The 16,010-nt window shown below is 44.1% G+C and overlaps 1 protein-coding gene across 6 annotated transcripts in view; it reads right to left on the bottom strand.

Annotated features, from left to right (window-relative positions):
• The window catches only part of MAK (male germ cell associated kinase), a 41,632-nt gene extending 26,008 nt beyond the window's left edge, over positions 1-15,624 (bottom strand). For 2 of the 6 annotated variants that reach the window (XM_019494845.2, XM_059724435.1), the window contains exons 1-5: positions 15,508-15,622; positions 11,689-12,030; positions 7,552-7,606; positions 855-976; positions 105-184 (exon numbers count right to left, since the gene is read on the bottom strand). In XM_019494845.2, the coding sequence (XP_019350390.1) occupies positions 105-184; positions 855-976; positions 7,552-7,606; positions 11,689-11,789 (358 nt within the window). In that variant the 5' untranslated portion in view covers positions 11,790-12,030; positions 15,508-15,622. Of the gene's footprint in view, positions 1-104; positions 185-854; positions 977-7,551; positions 7,607-11,688; positions 12,031-15,507 lie in introns of all 6 variants that reach the window. The other 4 variants (XM_019494847.2, XM_019494846.2, XM_014611583.3 and 1 more) reach the window with 4 other exon arrangements.
• Between the last annotated feature and the right edge of the window lie 386 nt (positions 15,625-16,010).

Raw genomic sequence — 16,010 nt, 5'->3', positions numbered from 1 at the left:
AAACAGTTCAGTCTGTAACTCCAGCTGCATAGGGTTTTTTTACAGTTATTGTGCATTGTCTTCGTCCTCAAAGGATAACACAATTAAACTATCAAGAAACCTACCGTGCTTATGTATAAAAGCTAGCCCTTGTAATATCTGATACATAATGTTTCTGATGACTGGCTCAGGGAACAACTTGTTCCTGCAAAGAAACAAATTAATTTCAAGTAATTTTTTAATCAAAGTTTTTATATAAGATAGCACATGCATTTTTGACATTTGGCAAAATATATTATGAAGCAAAAGAACTTCAAGGGCAAAAGAACAAAAGCAAACATGTATATTAACAGTATGGGGCCTAACATGGATCCCATTTTCAAGAAACCTGGTAACGGAGATATGCTTGCACAAGGGCTATAAAATCACATTTTGTGTGTGCATGAGATTCATTTGTGTCGCCATTCTTAAACCAAAATAAAGAGCATATGCAGTATGTGAAATGGTTTAATTTTTTATACAAAAAAATAAGAATTAAGAAAAACTAGTTTGGGTTGCTTTAAAAAAAATCCATCACAACTTAGTACACATTGAATGCATGCAATTACCTCATACTGGCTTATCTGGTTGTGTTATTTCAAATATACCAAAAGATGAACAACACCAAATTGTTCTCTGGGGATGCACAGGTATAACTTACATCCACTTTGATGGAAGCTCAGGAAACCCTAATGACAGCATGCAGTCCCATATTTTTAGCAATCTGAATCCATTATTGATGGAATGATATTTATACATTTACATATGCTCAAGATACCACTACTAGTCATTATTAAAACAGAAAACACCATAGCCTACCGCTTTACCAGACATACCTGTCTTTCATTAACTGATACAGATTTTCCTTCATGTATTCAAACACAAAATAAAGATAGTCATTTTCTCGGATAACTTCTTTCAGTTTTATTACATTGGCATGATTCAGTTTCTTCAAAGACTGCAATACAACAAATATATCATCAAAATATGACAGTGGATTTGGTTCTTTAACAGAACTAAAATGGAGCTATTCCTAAAAGAGAATTTATAAACTTGTATGTATAGCTCAATTTGCTAAATGCAGTGCATATACTTTCTGTGTTTTTTCTCCATGCCTTATTGCACTCCTTTATTTCAGTGTCCTTTATAAGAAAACAAATATTTAGGATCAAAATCAGTGTTCACTGTGTCTAGGAAATTAAATATTACACAAACACTCTCACACACACACACACACACACACTATACATGCACGAATCCAGTGATTCACAGCTAGACCCTCAATTATTCAGTTTGCATATATAAAAGTCAACTCCAATCACCAGAAAACTCTATAGAAAAAGGAGTCAGAATGTAGGGTCATTTTGACCTGAGGGTGAAAATGCTGCACTGAAACACTATATTGAGGTCACTGTTAAATTCATAACCATAATTCAAATCCATTTGTCTGAAGGAGGTGCAAATTACTTGCTTGTAAATATGAAATGTATGAAAACAGTGACCCCCATCTTGTAAGCTGTGACATTTATATGGCATCGAAATTTTCAGTTCTACCACTAATCAGTTCACTATGCTTTTTCATAAAGTATTTAATTTTAAAACATCAGTGCTATACTACTAGATATGAACCCTGAGAAAACAAATTTATCAGGTAAGAGACTAGTATCCCTCTTGCTTGTTGATGGCCTATTATGCAATATGGTATTGCACTGAAGACTAACCAAATGGAACACTTAAGCTAGAAGGTAAAGGTACAATATTCAGTGGTAGTAAATTAAAATAAGACAGTAAACACTATATTTAGTTGCATACCGCAGGCATCTTCCCCCAAAAATTAGCCATCCAAAATTGGGGTGCACGTCTTAAGTGAAGAAGTAGATTTCCATGCCAGAATGAAGGCAGGGGATACTGAAATGGCTGCCAGGGACTGTGCTCAGGGCTGGCCCATCCATGCCTGTGAAACCTGCAGCTGCAAGGACCCGGCAGCCAAGGGGCCCCGTGCAGCAAGCATGCTCCTTGGGCAGTATGGGGCGGTGTGGCCACGCCAGAAGATAGGTTGCAGATACAAGCGGACCTGGACAGGCGAGAGAGTTGGGCAGGCCGGAACCAGATGAAGTTTAACACTTCCAAGTGTAAGGTGCTCCACCCAGGGGCAAATAACCCTCAACATACATACAGGCTCGGAGGTGACAGCCTGACCTGGGGTAATGACTGACCATCGCATGAATATGAGCCATCAGTGCCAGGCGGTGGCCAGTAAGGCAAACAACACACTGGCATGCATCAACTGATACAACTCATGTAAAACTAAGGAGGAAGTGATACTCGCTCTGTACTCAGCACTGGTGAGACTGCAGTTGGAGGAGTGTGTCCAGTTCTGGGTGCCACACTTCAATAAGGACGTGGAAAAACTTGAGAGGGTCCAGAAAAGAGCTACCCGTATGATCAGGGACTTTCAAGGCAAGCCATACGAGGAAAGGCTGAGGGACCTGGGCCTCTTTAGCCTAAAGAGGAGAAGGTTGAGTGGGGACTCGATAGCAGCTTACTGCTATATCAGAGGAGTGCATCAGGAGCTCGGTGAACAACTGTTCACTAGTGCACCCCTGGGGAAGACCAGGACCAACGGATACAAACTCCTGGAAGGCCGCTTCAGGCTTAATACCAGGAAAACCTCCTTCATGGTCAGGGTGTCTAGACTGTGGAATAAACTCCCTCCAGAGGTAGTGGAGTCACTTACCCTAAAGGTGTTCAAGAGGAGACTGGACAGTCACCTTGCTGGGGTCACCTAACCCTAGTTGTCTTCCTGCCTAAAGTAGGGGGGATGGACCCAATGATCCGTGAGGTCCCTTCCAGCCCCTAACGATCGATGAATCCTCCCCAGCAGGGAAGTGAAAGCCACAGTTTTAAACTCGGCACCCATTTTTGGCGCCAAGTTTAAAATTGCAGCTTTCACATTTGCTTCCCTGGCAGCTGGAAGCAGCGCCCCTCCTCCACTGATAGGGCTGGGGGAGAGGGGACAGAGCTGGGGTCTTGCCTGAAAAGCCCCACCGCACCTGCCGGCCTGGTGGTGCTGGGCTGGGAGAGCTCTGCCTTACCTGCTCCCCGCCAGGCCCAACCCAGCCCAGCCCTCCCCTCTGCATCTGCAGGACTGCTCGGGACATGGGGCAGCAGCTCCCTACACGCGAATGTAACGGGTGGGAGGGAGTGAGACTGAGCTGCAGGCAGCTGTGGGGGGCTGTTTGTGTGTGTGTGTGGGGGGGGGGGAGGTCCGCGTGTGTGTGTGATATCTTTTATTAGACCAACTAAATAGTTAGAAACATTTTTCTTAGCAAGCTTTTGGGCTTAAAAGCCCTTGGTCAGGCTGGGGAAGCACCTGCTGTTGGTGTGCACTTTTCCTGGATGGAACAAATAGTAAAGAGGCCAGAGGCTGGGCTGCAGCAAGAAGGGCAGTCAGTGAAGATGTGAATGGAGGAGCCAGTGCATGAGAGACAGGCTGGAGGAGCTGGGAAAGGGGGATGAGTGTAGCAAGGAAAAGTGGACAGGTACCTGGGGAGTCAGATGTCAGGCAGCTTAGAGTACGTCATAAATCCAATGTCTATGTTTAGTCCAGGGATATACTTAGTAGCTGTGTTTTTGAGAATTGTGCTGAGTTGCTCTTTGGTATGTAGATTACGTAAAATTCCTTCCCTGGAGGTGTCAGATGGCAGGCACAAAGGTAAAAAAAAAAAAAATCTTCCTTCTTGTTCTGAAATGAAGTTTAAAATTCAAAATCGGCTAAATTTCAGCATCTTCCATGTTTCAGGGATGTACTTGGTAGCTGAGTTGGTCTAAGACAAGAATAAATACAAAAATGTAGAACTCTTGGTTCCAAAATGATACCTTTTATTAGACCAACTGGGAAATCACAAGAAAAAGCTAGACCCAGAGGGACAGCTTTCCATCTCCAGCTCCCTTGGTGCCAAAATGAAGTTTATTTCCTACCCATGGGGACTTTTTACCACCTATACTTTTCTCAGAGCCTGATGAAGGGGGCCTTTGAACCCAAAAGCTTGCAGAAAAGGACAATTTTCTTGTGATTTCTTAGTTGGTCTAAGAAAAGGCATCATTTTGGAACCAAGAGTTCTACATTTTTGTATTTCTTCTATGTTTAATCCATGATTTTTTGTATCCAGGAGGTTGATGAATTTCATAGGCTTGTCTGTGAAATGTGTTTTGTGAATTCCCTTTGAGGATTAATACTGAGAGATTGGAGAGAAAGCAGTTTTCTTGTGAGAAATGTGCCCCCACCAGTGATTGGGTATTCTGGTCTTTAATAGATTTCTGGTGTATGTTCATTCTGGTGTGCACATGTTGTTTGGTCTCTCCTACATAATTTTCCATCAGGGCATTTGGTGCACAGAGTGAGATATATAACGTTTCTGGAGGTGCAGGTGTAAGAACCAGGAACGGTGATGGTTCTGTTGTGGGCTGTAGCAATTGTGGGGGTGGTGGAGATATGTTGGCAGGTTTTGCATTTCTTTTCATGGCCTGGCCTGGACCCATTCGGTGTGTTTTGGGCCGTAGGAAGTGTGATTCTAGTGATGAGGTTAGCGAGGTTCAGTGCTTGTTTGAAGGCTAGGATGGGTGGATCTGGGAAGATCTGTTTAAGAATTGGGTCTTCTTCTAGTATGGGTTGCAATTGTTTGAGGATTTTCCATATAGGTTCGAGTGAGGGGTGATATTGTCATAACCAGCGGTGTGCGATTCGTGGGGGTTTTCCTTCTGCACTGCAATTCTTCACATGGTATCGGGGTGACTCTTTCAAATGTGCATCTCTCTCTCTCTGGAGGAGCGTCCTTGTTGTGTGAAAGCCTTTTTAAGATTTGTGAGGTAGCACTCGGTATTCTCCTTAGTGCCGATTTGGTGGTATCTGAGGGCTTGGCTGTATATCATAAGTTTCTTGGTGTGTTTAGGGCGATTGCTGGTTCTGCGCAGATATGTATAGTGGTATGCGGGTTTCTCGTACAACATGGTCTGTATTTTACCATTCTGGATGCTGCTCATCATGTCTAAAAAGGAGATGTTGGTGCTGGAGTACTCAAGAGATAGTCGGATGGAGGGGTGATGATGGAGTTCTATCCAGAAACTCAGCAATCAGAGATTGCAGGTTTTCAGTCCAAATGATGAAGATGTCATTGATATATCTTAACTATAGCAAGGGTTTGATGATGCAGTCTTTGAGGAATTCTTCTTCCAGGTGGCTCATAAATAGGTTGGCATACTGTGGGGCCATTTTGGTGCCCATAGCTGAGCCCATGGTCTGGAGGAAGTGTTGGTTATTAAAAGTGAAATTGTTGCATGTGAGGATGAAGCATATCATTTCAGTAATATCTTTGGGTCTGTACTCAGAGTCGTCATCTTGCTCTTGTAGGTATGTAAGGCAGGCTTGGATGCCATCCTGGTGTGGGATGTTGGTATATAAACTGGTATCATCCATGGTGGCTAGGAGGGTATAGCTACGAAGGTGATCTATGTTTTTAAGTTTTCACAGAAAGTCTGTAGTGTCTTGGACAAAACTTGCTCTTTCAGTAACAAGCGGTTTAAGGATTGATTCCACGAAACCCACTGACTCTCACCCACTGACTCCTCAATTTACTTTTCACTGACTAGCTTGAAAGCAGAAAAGCCTCTGGCTTCTATACTACTCATTCCATTCAGAAAGAGCACACACCAACTGCAGATACTTCCTCAGCCTGACAAAGGACTTTTAAACCCAAAAGCTTGCTAGAAAAATGTTTCCAACTACTTAGATGGTCTAATAAGATATCAGATTTACCCAAAGAACCTTGTCTGCCATGTGTATGCGTACGCGGGGGCGGGGAGCAGGGAGAAGTGGCGGGCATGTGTCCCCCAGCCCAGCTGGGTCCACCCAGCCTTCCCTGCCAGCACTAGGAAGGGAAGGGAAGGGAAGGGAAGGGAAGGGAAGGGAAGGGAAGGGAAGGGAAGGGAAGGGAAGGGGCCCCTCCCCCCACCCCCTGAAACCTAGTTAACCATGTGGGGGGGAGGGGGAAAAGCCTCCAGTTTTGTGCTTGCCCAGGGCCCCAGTGCACCTTAATTCACCCCTGCGCTCACCACCCCCACCACCGCCGATGCCTTCTTCATGTCAGGTTATGCCTTGCAGGGGGCCCCAAAAAACTGTGGGCCAGTCCTGGCTGTGTTGGTGTCTATGTTGCAAATAGGCAGGACAGAGTCCACTCTGCAGTGTCACTGCTCTCCCCTGCTGCTCAGTCAAAACCTGATGCCAATGTGGCAGCAACTGCGACAGGGCAAAACTTCTAGCTCTTGGCTGAGCAGCCGGGGGAAGGCAATGACGCTGAAGTATGGACACTGTCCCTGATCCATGTAGGGTGGCCCCTGATCCTGTTTTATACCCAACTTCCCTGCTGTTAACCCTTTTGTCCCCTGTCCATTTCTGAATGAGGAACAGATTGCAAAGTCCTGTTTTTCAGTTCATTGGTGGAAATACATGCCAATCATTTGTCCTCGCGATTCTACTGGCTGTACCTAGAGAAGGGAAGGTACACAGCCTGGAGGAGCAGGGTTCCAGGCCAGCCAGGGAGGAAGGGAGGTGGCGTTTTTGTGGTGGTCCCACCCCTCACTGCTGACTGGCAAAGGAGACAGTGGCTTTACTCCGCACCACTGATTGGCTATGAGGCCGGTTGTCCCGCCCTCACCAAGGGGATGTCCTGTACTCCGGGGATGCCTCAATGACTACCCTAGATCCAGGTGGCCAGCATTCACCCATGACTCTGGAAAGTCTTTGTTTCTTCATTCTGTTTTCCCGAAATAAGGGGCGTCTTATCTAGGAGACTGGTATGCAAAAAAAAATATGGAACTATAAAGAAATATACTTCAGTAGTACAACACAAGCTGAAATAATCTGTTTATACTGTTCATCTAAAATGTTTGCAGTTTAATGAAGCATCTTGCAAATGTGTGGTAATAAAAACCATCTTCATCTCTTAAAAACTAGTTAAGTGGAGAACAGCAGAATAAACCACATATGAAACCTCTCAGTCTAAGCAGCTGATAATGTACTTCCACATTATTTTACATAAACAAAAACAGTAAAGTAATAATTAAACTTAATTTCAAATGAAAAGGAGCAAGGCAATTACAAACAATGATTGTAAAGTTTCTCCCTTAAGAAACACAGCAGGCCTGGAAGGAAGAAGGTGGAAAAAAAGATGCCCAAAGCAAAAAGCTACAAACAAATACTCTGTCCAAGGAAATGCAATGAATTTTCTCTGCTTTAACATATTGTTGCTTAAGCGTTTTCCTGAACACAGATGCTTTCTTAGAGGCTAACTTTTTTTTCCAGAGATGCTGGCAGAGCATGGTGACTGCAGTGCCCTGACATTTAGATTTCCACTATAGGTAGCCCCTGGGCTAGGGCAACTAGGTGGGTCCTTTAGGGCCTCTCCATTCCTTCCACCTCTTGAAAACAACCAGGCTCATAGTATTCTTATCAAAATGGTATTTTCTGAACTTTACCTTGACTTCTCTCAGATTCATACACTCATCCCAAGAATAGAATTTCCTTTTCATTCTATAATAAAAAGAAAATACAGTGTAAGATCTGAGATATGCCATTTTCCAGTTGTTTAGCAGTCAGGCTTCATCTTCAATTTAAGTGTTTAAAAAATGTGTTTGTGTGTATGTATGAACACTGGTCTTGAGTTGAAATGTATTACCCTTTTGAAAGTATAATAGATGATGATTAGCCTCTACAAATGGACTTTTAGAAGAGTCGTTACCCATGCAGATCAGAATGTTCCTGAACACATCAGGGAAGTTATGCAATCTGAACTGTGACCTTACTAATATGGGAAGCAGTATGATTTATTTAGAATCACAGATTACAAACAACCACACTACAGTGAACTGTGTGGCAAGGAACAGGCATGAATATATTATTTACAGTAATCTACTAGAGCATCTAATGAGGCATGAAGTGCATCTGTTCTACCATTTCTAAATTATAATTAATAACTGAGAAAAAAAAAAAAATCAATGGAGTCAGACTTCATTCATCTGCAACAAATTTAACACCTTAAGAGAAAAAGAGACCAATCCATTATTGGCCAGATTAAGGTAATTTCTTCTTACATAGCCATAGGGAAAGCAGCTGCAGCAGTCAGGCTAGGCACAAGCCCTTGAACCTGGTTTGGGGTTTCAAGCCATGGGGAGTTTATACTCCACAGGTCCTCTGTAGCTGAAATGATGAAGAGGCCATGCTGGGGTAGGGGTCCATGGGCATACTCATTGTTTTAGTACACTCCTTCACCAGTCACAAACCTTTCTGACTGAACAATTTGTTTTTGGCCCTGGGTTCCACAATGGATTAGCTATCAAAAAAGCTGTTACCAAACTCTTGCAGGTTGCATTCTTGAAGCTAACTCAAGTACCTATGAGAAGGTGGTTCTTTGAAAGGGAAGGGGCATTTAAAATTTAAATATTTAAAATCAATTTCTCAAGTTCTGAACCTAGCAAAGAAAAACATATCGTGCCAACCTTTAAACTGCTGATATTACTACTACAGCTAATTATAATTACTAAGAAATTCATAACATTATTATAACTAACATTATTGCACGCACTGTAACATAACTGCAAGTACTACACCGCAAATTTTTCCTTAATTATAAACTGCAAATTCACTTCTACTCTATGACTTCCATCAGGCCGATAATGTTACTGCATTCTCCTCATGTTGTTTCAGGAATATGCATAGAAATGACTGAACAAAATGAGTGTGTGATTTAAAAAAAAAAATAAAAAAAATCAAGGACTATAAACTTTGGCTAGTGTAAACCAACGCTGCTCAGCTATGACTGAGAAACAGAGAACCTGGCCCAAGATCATCCAATTAGCATCTAGCAAAACTGCAGTTTCTGTCTTTTAAGGAAGGCTATGAACAGATGTCACATTTGTCCCAGAAGATTCAATTTTCTCCCATAACGAATTATGATAGCTTAGATGTCCTTTGCCACCATCCCAGGACTGACCCCAAAAAGGTTTGTGGGATAAGATCTGCTAATATTTTGTCCTAGGACACTGCAAAGTTCCCACCCATTAATTGCTCTGCATGGCAGCCTGCCAAACATTTCTTGCCCACCACCCACCCAAAAGCAGTATTGAAGCCTGTATGTATCCATCCATCCATATAGCCAACTATGGAGATATCAAACCACTAGGAATGTTCATCTATCGGAGACACCCTCAAATCCACCATCACCTACAATGTCAGACAACCATATCTCCACTCCCATCCATCCTTTCTCTACAATTGCCCCTCATCTCACATCATGAGCAAGCACAGCACCAACAGGGCCAGGTAGGAAGTAGTCAATCTCATCACCATTTGGAAGAGGTCAAGAATTAGTGGAGGCTCCAATAAAGCCAGCAAAAACCAGGCAGTCTTTGAACAGACTGCTGTGGAAACACTGACCTGGGGACATGACTGTGACTAGGCTCAAGGCTGCTCCATATGCAAGGTACTGAAGCTGCAGTTTGCAAGGACATGGAACACCAACCATGTGCCAGCAGACACAGGATCACATGCATCTTCTCTGTGGAACTAACTCAGGTCTTCACAATATCACAAAAAGTGATATTACTCACATTACCAATGTATCAGAGGACTCTGATGCCACTGTGTTTGAGGACATGCTGCCTTAAAGATCAACACAGCCACAACCCATCAGAGGAACCAGATTGAGGACTCCCCGGCTGTCCTGCTAAAAGGCATAGACATGGAAATGGACTTTGACTCAGACAGAAAAAGTGTCCAGAGTTTTGTGGTCACCTGCAGTCAGTAACATTCCAGCTATCCCTGCTTGCCTTATGAGATCCCTCTTTGTTGGTCCCCTCCCAACAGGGATCCAGCATACAGGGATCCCTAATGAAAGGACCCAGGCCACTTCTGGGGATGGCAAGTGGTAGCTCAGTACAAGTGGGGAGTAGGGCAAAGGCAGGGAATGTGGTGGGGTGTGTGAGGAGCTGGGGCACCCCCTGTGAAACTTCAGTGCCTTGCTTGGGGACTGCCCCAGCACCTCCCTCCCCAAGGCCACTATGGTATTACTTTATGGATTTGTGCTGAAACCACATGGTGTCACCTGGGGAACTGCCCCACTCACGTTACCCTCTCCCTCCCTCCTCCCCCATGCGAGTACAGTGTGCTATCAGGTTCTACTTCAGTAAAATTGCATAATTAAAAAAGTCTCACTGCAGTATAACTGATCAAAACCCCACATTTGTGTTGTAGAGTGCAGGTCCTCAATTATCAGTGTGGGTCCTCCTCAGTTTGACAGTGACTGATGCTGGTTAAGATAATGGCTCACTTACAGACTCAACCAGTTCCTCACTTAGCAGTACAATAGAGACCCTCCCTGCTGTACCTGGCTGCACACCCAAAGCTTGAGAGAAAGCACTGCTCCTAGCTTCAAGCCCAGAACTGAACTGGAGACAGTTCAATAATTTCTAACGGCTAGCTAGCTTTTAAGAGCTTAGTCTCTGCTACTGCAGAAACCTAGAGTGCACCACTTGACCAGAGGCTTGTCTGGGGTTGGAAACTTCCAAGCTGCAATGGCAACATGCTTTCCTACCAATAAGGGCACCCTTGTCTCCACAGTCTGACACTGGAGGCAGGGGGCAAGCTTAGCACAGATTTCCATGAAGGTACCCCAAAACATGTGGAAGTTCATACACCACTGCTGGTCATCCCAGGTGCCTGTAATGATCCATTCCTACCAGTTGCTGCTCATCTCCTTGGTCTATAGATGCTGCTCCACTGTTTGAAGGTACTCCCACATCTGCCTGGATACATCATACTCACCTGTGGTCAACACATTTCTGGGTCAGCAGCTGCCACCTCGAAGTAAGAGCTGGATGTAACCACATATCTCCTGCTGGTTGGCAGTGAGCAAATGCATGAGCTTTCCCTTCCCAAGCTGTCTTTCTTTACTCTTTGTGCAAATGGCAGTAGCCAAGTCAGCCATCAGAGTACTCCAACAGTGCCTTTCCCATGCAGTCTCAAGGGCAAGCTCACAACACTGGGACGGCCTGGTCTGTAGGGTGAGGACCACATAAGGATCCATTCTGCAGACTGGTTGATAGTAGCATGGTGGTGGTGGTAGCTGTGGGTCACAATGAGCAGACAGTCCAGGGCATAATTTGCTCAATGAATGCCACCAAAGTCCCTCCCACAACAATTATACCACCCACTGCTACTGGGTAAACACCCAATGGGCACTCTGAGTGGGGCTCAGGAATTCCCAGGAAGCTACAAACACTTAATTAGCTCAAGGCATGTTGGCCTATGTGCTCTCATCAGCTACCTGCTGCCAGAAAAGCAACAGTACATTCAGCCCCTCACTGAACTCCAACTGAAAGGGTGCTGGTATGTATGTGCCAATCCTGTACCTTTTCTGTTCTGGGAGAAACACAAATAAAATTGGTCCTGGGACAAACGAGACATCTGTTCGTACCATAAGATATAGGAGTTTACTTGTAAAAAAGAAAAAAAAGAAAAAAAAGAAAAAAAAATTACTTTCTCCTTGTATCCATAAATCCATAAGACAACTCTTACTCTTTAAACATGTAAAACTGTGTTTACTCAATCACACATACCTTTTGATAGCCACAAGCTCGCCTGACTCATTGCTCTTCCCCATCAGTACATTGCCATAGGTACCATCACCAAGTTGTTTCAAAGTTGTGTACCGTTTCATTTTGTAAGACCAGGCTAGTTGGAAGCCTTGAAAACTTTTAATTTTACCTCTTTTTATAAAGAACTTCTATACTCCTTATGTGTTTTAAAACGATTGTATGTTTTTTTCCACAATGCTGTAGTTATTCAATGATGAGAAACCACCCACTGGCATAAGACACTCAGTTGTCTTCCTCGAGTTTATAGCCAGCTTAGGATTCAGCAGCAAGGTACGGAATAGTGCAGCCATTCTTACAAGCATCCTTAAAAAATAAAATAAACATGGACACATTAAAAGTATTCTGTAGCTCTAATCCAGTATATGAATTGACTAATAGGAATAATAAATTGCCTTTATAGTGATGTGTTCTCTGTATAATAGAACATGCCAAAATGGATAGTTTCTTTATAATGCTGTCATGAGGTACAAGAAACAGATCTAATTTTATCCCATCTACAAGTATTAAGTACCATACTACACCTAAAGGATTTTTTTCCTGTAAAATGGGAGCATACCCTCCATATCACTAAAAAGAGTATTACCATGAATCCAACATACTGAAAGTAGCTGCTGTCCACTAATGAGAAGGTTTATCCAGACCTGCAACTGGCTACCACATATACAGCTGTCAGCAGGTTGTGCCTGCTTGAGCTGGCAGGCTCCTGACAGAAGCAGTAATGTATGCCTTATCGTTCACCGTTGCCTCTGCCTTTGGTGAGAAATCCTGATTGTCAGGCTGCCAGAAGCAAATTACTTCATAGGCAACAAATGTGAATTTTTTTTGGCTCTTGTACATCAACCAGTTTGGCCACAAAGGGAAGTCACTTTACACACTGCTGAAAAGCAACCACCTACATGTTGAAATGAAGTACAGTAATTGTTTAATAGTGAACAGGAATGATACACTGTAGATTTAGGCCACGAGGTAACATGATCTTAGCCAATTAAAAGTACAGCAAGAATTTTAAGTAGGCAAAAACACTAATGATCCCACAGTCTCCCATCTGTTGTCTTATAACAGAGTCTTAAACTCCAATCCTGAGGTCACTTACAAATATTCTTAACCTTACTACCATAAATAATCACATTAATTTCAACAGGACTGCTCACAGTGGTACAGTTAAACAGATACATAAAGGTTTACAAAAGCAGGGCCTTAACTAAGAAATGTACTAATAAGGCAGGTCTTATTACTGAGCTTATTTATCTTTTAAAAAAAAGCTGCAATTAAGTAAATTACGGTATCCTACTTTTGTATTAATGAACAGCATCACAAAACATATACTGACTGCATATTTTATTATGTTTATGTACATATATAATAAAAGAAATGGATTAATTATAGTGAGAATTGAGTGTTCAAATCCTTTAAACAACTTTGAAAATCTTATAAATAATTACATAAACTGTTAAAAATCAAGGCTTAAAAGGTTAATCGAGTATGATCTGTACTAAAGATAGACCTACATACACCTCAGCTTTAGGGATCTTCTGCTGTGTATCTGGGTGCATCTATATGAGAAGTGTACTGTGGAGCTAATTAGCTTTGCAGTAAATGCCTCGGTGTCTACATGCGTGGCCCTATTAGGCCACAGGAAACTAATAAACTCGACAGCAATGCACATGTAGATGCTGACACGGCTGGCCAGGGCACAAGGGTTCTTCAGTGCAAGTACTGCCTGTCAGCTAACCTAGTACTGAAGCAACCTTGTGCCCCAGCCAGCCAAATATACCATCAAATATCATAGTAAACAAAATGAAAAAAAGAGGACACTTCCTTTTCCAATGTCTTATTTCTGAGTCCATATACACATAACTGCATCTCCTTCTTTTAAGACAAAAACCAAAATGGCATAATTTTAACACCTTGCTTGTCCTATGCCCAATACACAGTTTAGTTAAGAGAAGACCCTGCATGATGCTCAGTGCCCTCTCACCATCACTGACATGGGGTTAAGATAAAGCCACTCAGCACTTCAAAATTATTAAGCCCCCCCCATACAAAAAAAATGTTGCATTTATTGGAAGTAATAATAATCCAGAAATTCTTTAGATCATGATAAAAATGCTGTATAGATTTACATTCCACTACAACAGACACTGACAGATAACAATTCATGTGTCAAATCACGTGCCCAGTTCAGATGTGCAAGCTTTTTTCCATAAACTCTGTACTGGCCTCACCCATCTTCAGGAGCAATACCTGGCTACCAACATAAAATTATTCTTGCCAAGCTGAATGTCTACTACACAAAAACAAAGAAATAATGCATGGAGTTCAAATGTGCTAAACCAGCACACCAATTTCTTTCTCCTCTGTAAAAAAATCTGTCTACAAATTTAGGGTCCATCTTCACCACAAATTTGGGGAACCAAAGGAATGCCCATAGAGTCCTCCACAGATCCCCGAGCAAGATCATGGCCATACAGTCTTCTATACACACGTATTTCCAAACGTTATGCAGATCCCCCACCACATGCTGGAGCAACCACTGTAAATACGCTGCTGAAGGGAGAAATCCTATTGCGAGTGACAGGCTGTTCCTTAGTCTAAGTGACATAATCCCATGTAAAGAGATTACTGGCAGTGAAGAAGGATTAAACTAAAGGACAAATAGAAGACATTGCAATTGCTCAAATCAGCCTGAAAGCTGGTAAATATTTACAGAATTTAAATAACCTGTAAACTTTCCAAGCATGTTTTCACATGCATGCAGCATCACAAACTGCATGTGCATATTTTATTCGAGCAACAGTAATGGTCACCACTGATTTTAAAAATACCCATCGGTAACTTTGAAAGAGCAAAACAAGTAACAGCAAATCATGAAAAGATGCATCAGATCTAATCCTGCCAACCTTACCCAGCCACATGAGTGTGAATAAGGGGCTAGTGAACTGACCCATACCGAATATTCACGTTTGGTTGCATTTTATTATAAAGCAATTATTATTATTTGAAATAAAAGTTCAATAGCCTTTTAAAAACTTTTATGTTGGCAATACTCCAGGTGGTGCTAAAGCTGGCCAAGAAACAGGGCTTCCAGTCTGTATGAATCAGATTTAAAAAAAAAACAAGAAACATTTTTGGGGGGAGGTAAAACAGGGGGGGGGGGGGGTTGGTTCCAGCACAAGGGAAGCAACTAAGGCCCTGCAGCTGCTGGGGAAATAATGTCCCTGCTGCTATCAAGGCTTCCTGAGGGCTGGGACGGCCCCACACACTTCCTGAGGCCAGGCGTTCGAAAGGCGAGCCCTGCCAAAGTGCGCACAGGCTCCCAGGCGCGTCTGTCAGCATCCCCAGGGGGCTGCTGGTTCAACGCAAGGCAGCGCCCCAAGAGCCCCTCGCCTCTAGCTTCCCCTCCGCCCTCAGGGCCACCAAAGCAGTACCGCATGCCTGGCATTCACTGCCCTGGCTGTCAGGGGGCCAAAAGCAAATGCCGACCAGGTTCTTTGGGAAAACCCGGTCTTAAATAGCTGCTCTGGGAAAAGAGATCGGATTTCCCCAAAGAGCCCTGTCTGCCTTAGTCCTCAGACCCACACGGCTACCACCTCCACCCCCGAAAGCAAGTGAGCGGCCCTTCTGCAGCAACCAGCCTGGCCACCGAGGGAAGCCGGGTTACAGATTGGAAAGCTGGGGAGCAGCCCCCAGCCCGCCTGCTAGCTTGAGCAGCTGCGGGGCGCCCGGACCCCTCTCCCGCGGCCCCCGTGCCGGACACCCCGCAGCCCGCCCCGCACTCACTGCCGCGCTCCAGGCCGCTGCGGGCGACGCCGCCCCCGCCGGGCCCCGCTCTCTCCCGGCGCATCCCAACGGCCCAGCCCCGCTACCGTAGGGTCTCCTAGGCGACGACGCTGGGAGGGGGGCGGGGCCACTCAGAAGGCGGGCGGGCGGACACGCCCCCTCCGATTCCCCGCCAATGAGACGGAGGGGGGGGGGTCACCGGACCACGTGACTCGGCCGGCGCCGCGTGCCAAGGGTGAGCGCGAAGCAGTTATTGCGTCAGAGCGGGCATAGCGCTGCGCATGCGCGGGAGGGGTGCAAGGGTGGGCCTAGCAAGTGGCGTGTGTACAGAGTGGCCGTTAAGTTGGGGGGCAGCGTTGGTCGGTGGATGATCATTATTGTATTTGTACCATCATTTCAGCCCTAGCACGAGGTACCATCAGTAGTAGTAAAAGCATTCAAAATGTGCATCATGTTTGAGGGAGCTCATTGAAGCAGGCTCTGCAAAGCCCCCAAGTTACGCT

The sequence above is a fragment of the Alligator mississippiensis genome, chromosome 3, assembly GCF_030867095.1.
Source record: "Alligator mississippiensis isolate rAllMis1 chromosome 3, rAllMis1, whole genome shotgun sequence".
NCBI lineage: Eukaryota > Metazoa > Chordata > Crocodylia > Alligatoridae > Alligator > Alligator mississippiensis.
Note: the sequence above shows the minus strand (reverse complement) of the source record. Positions and strands in the feature narration are given on the sequence as shown.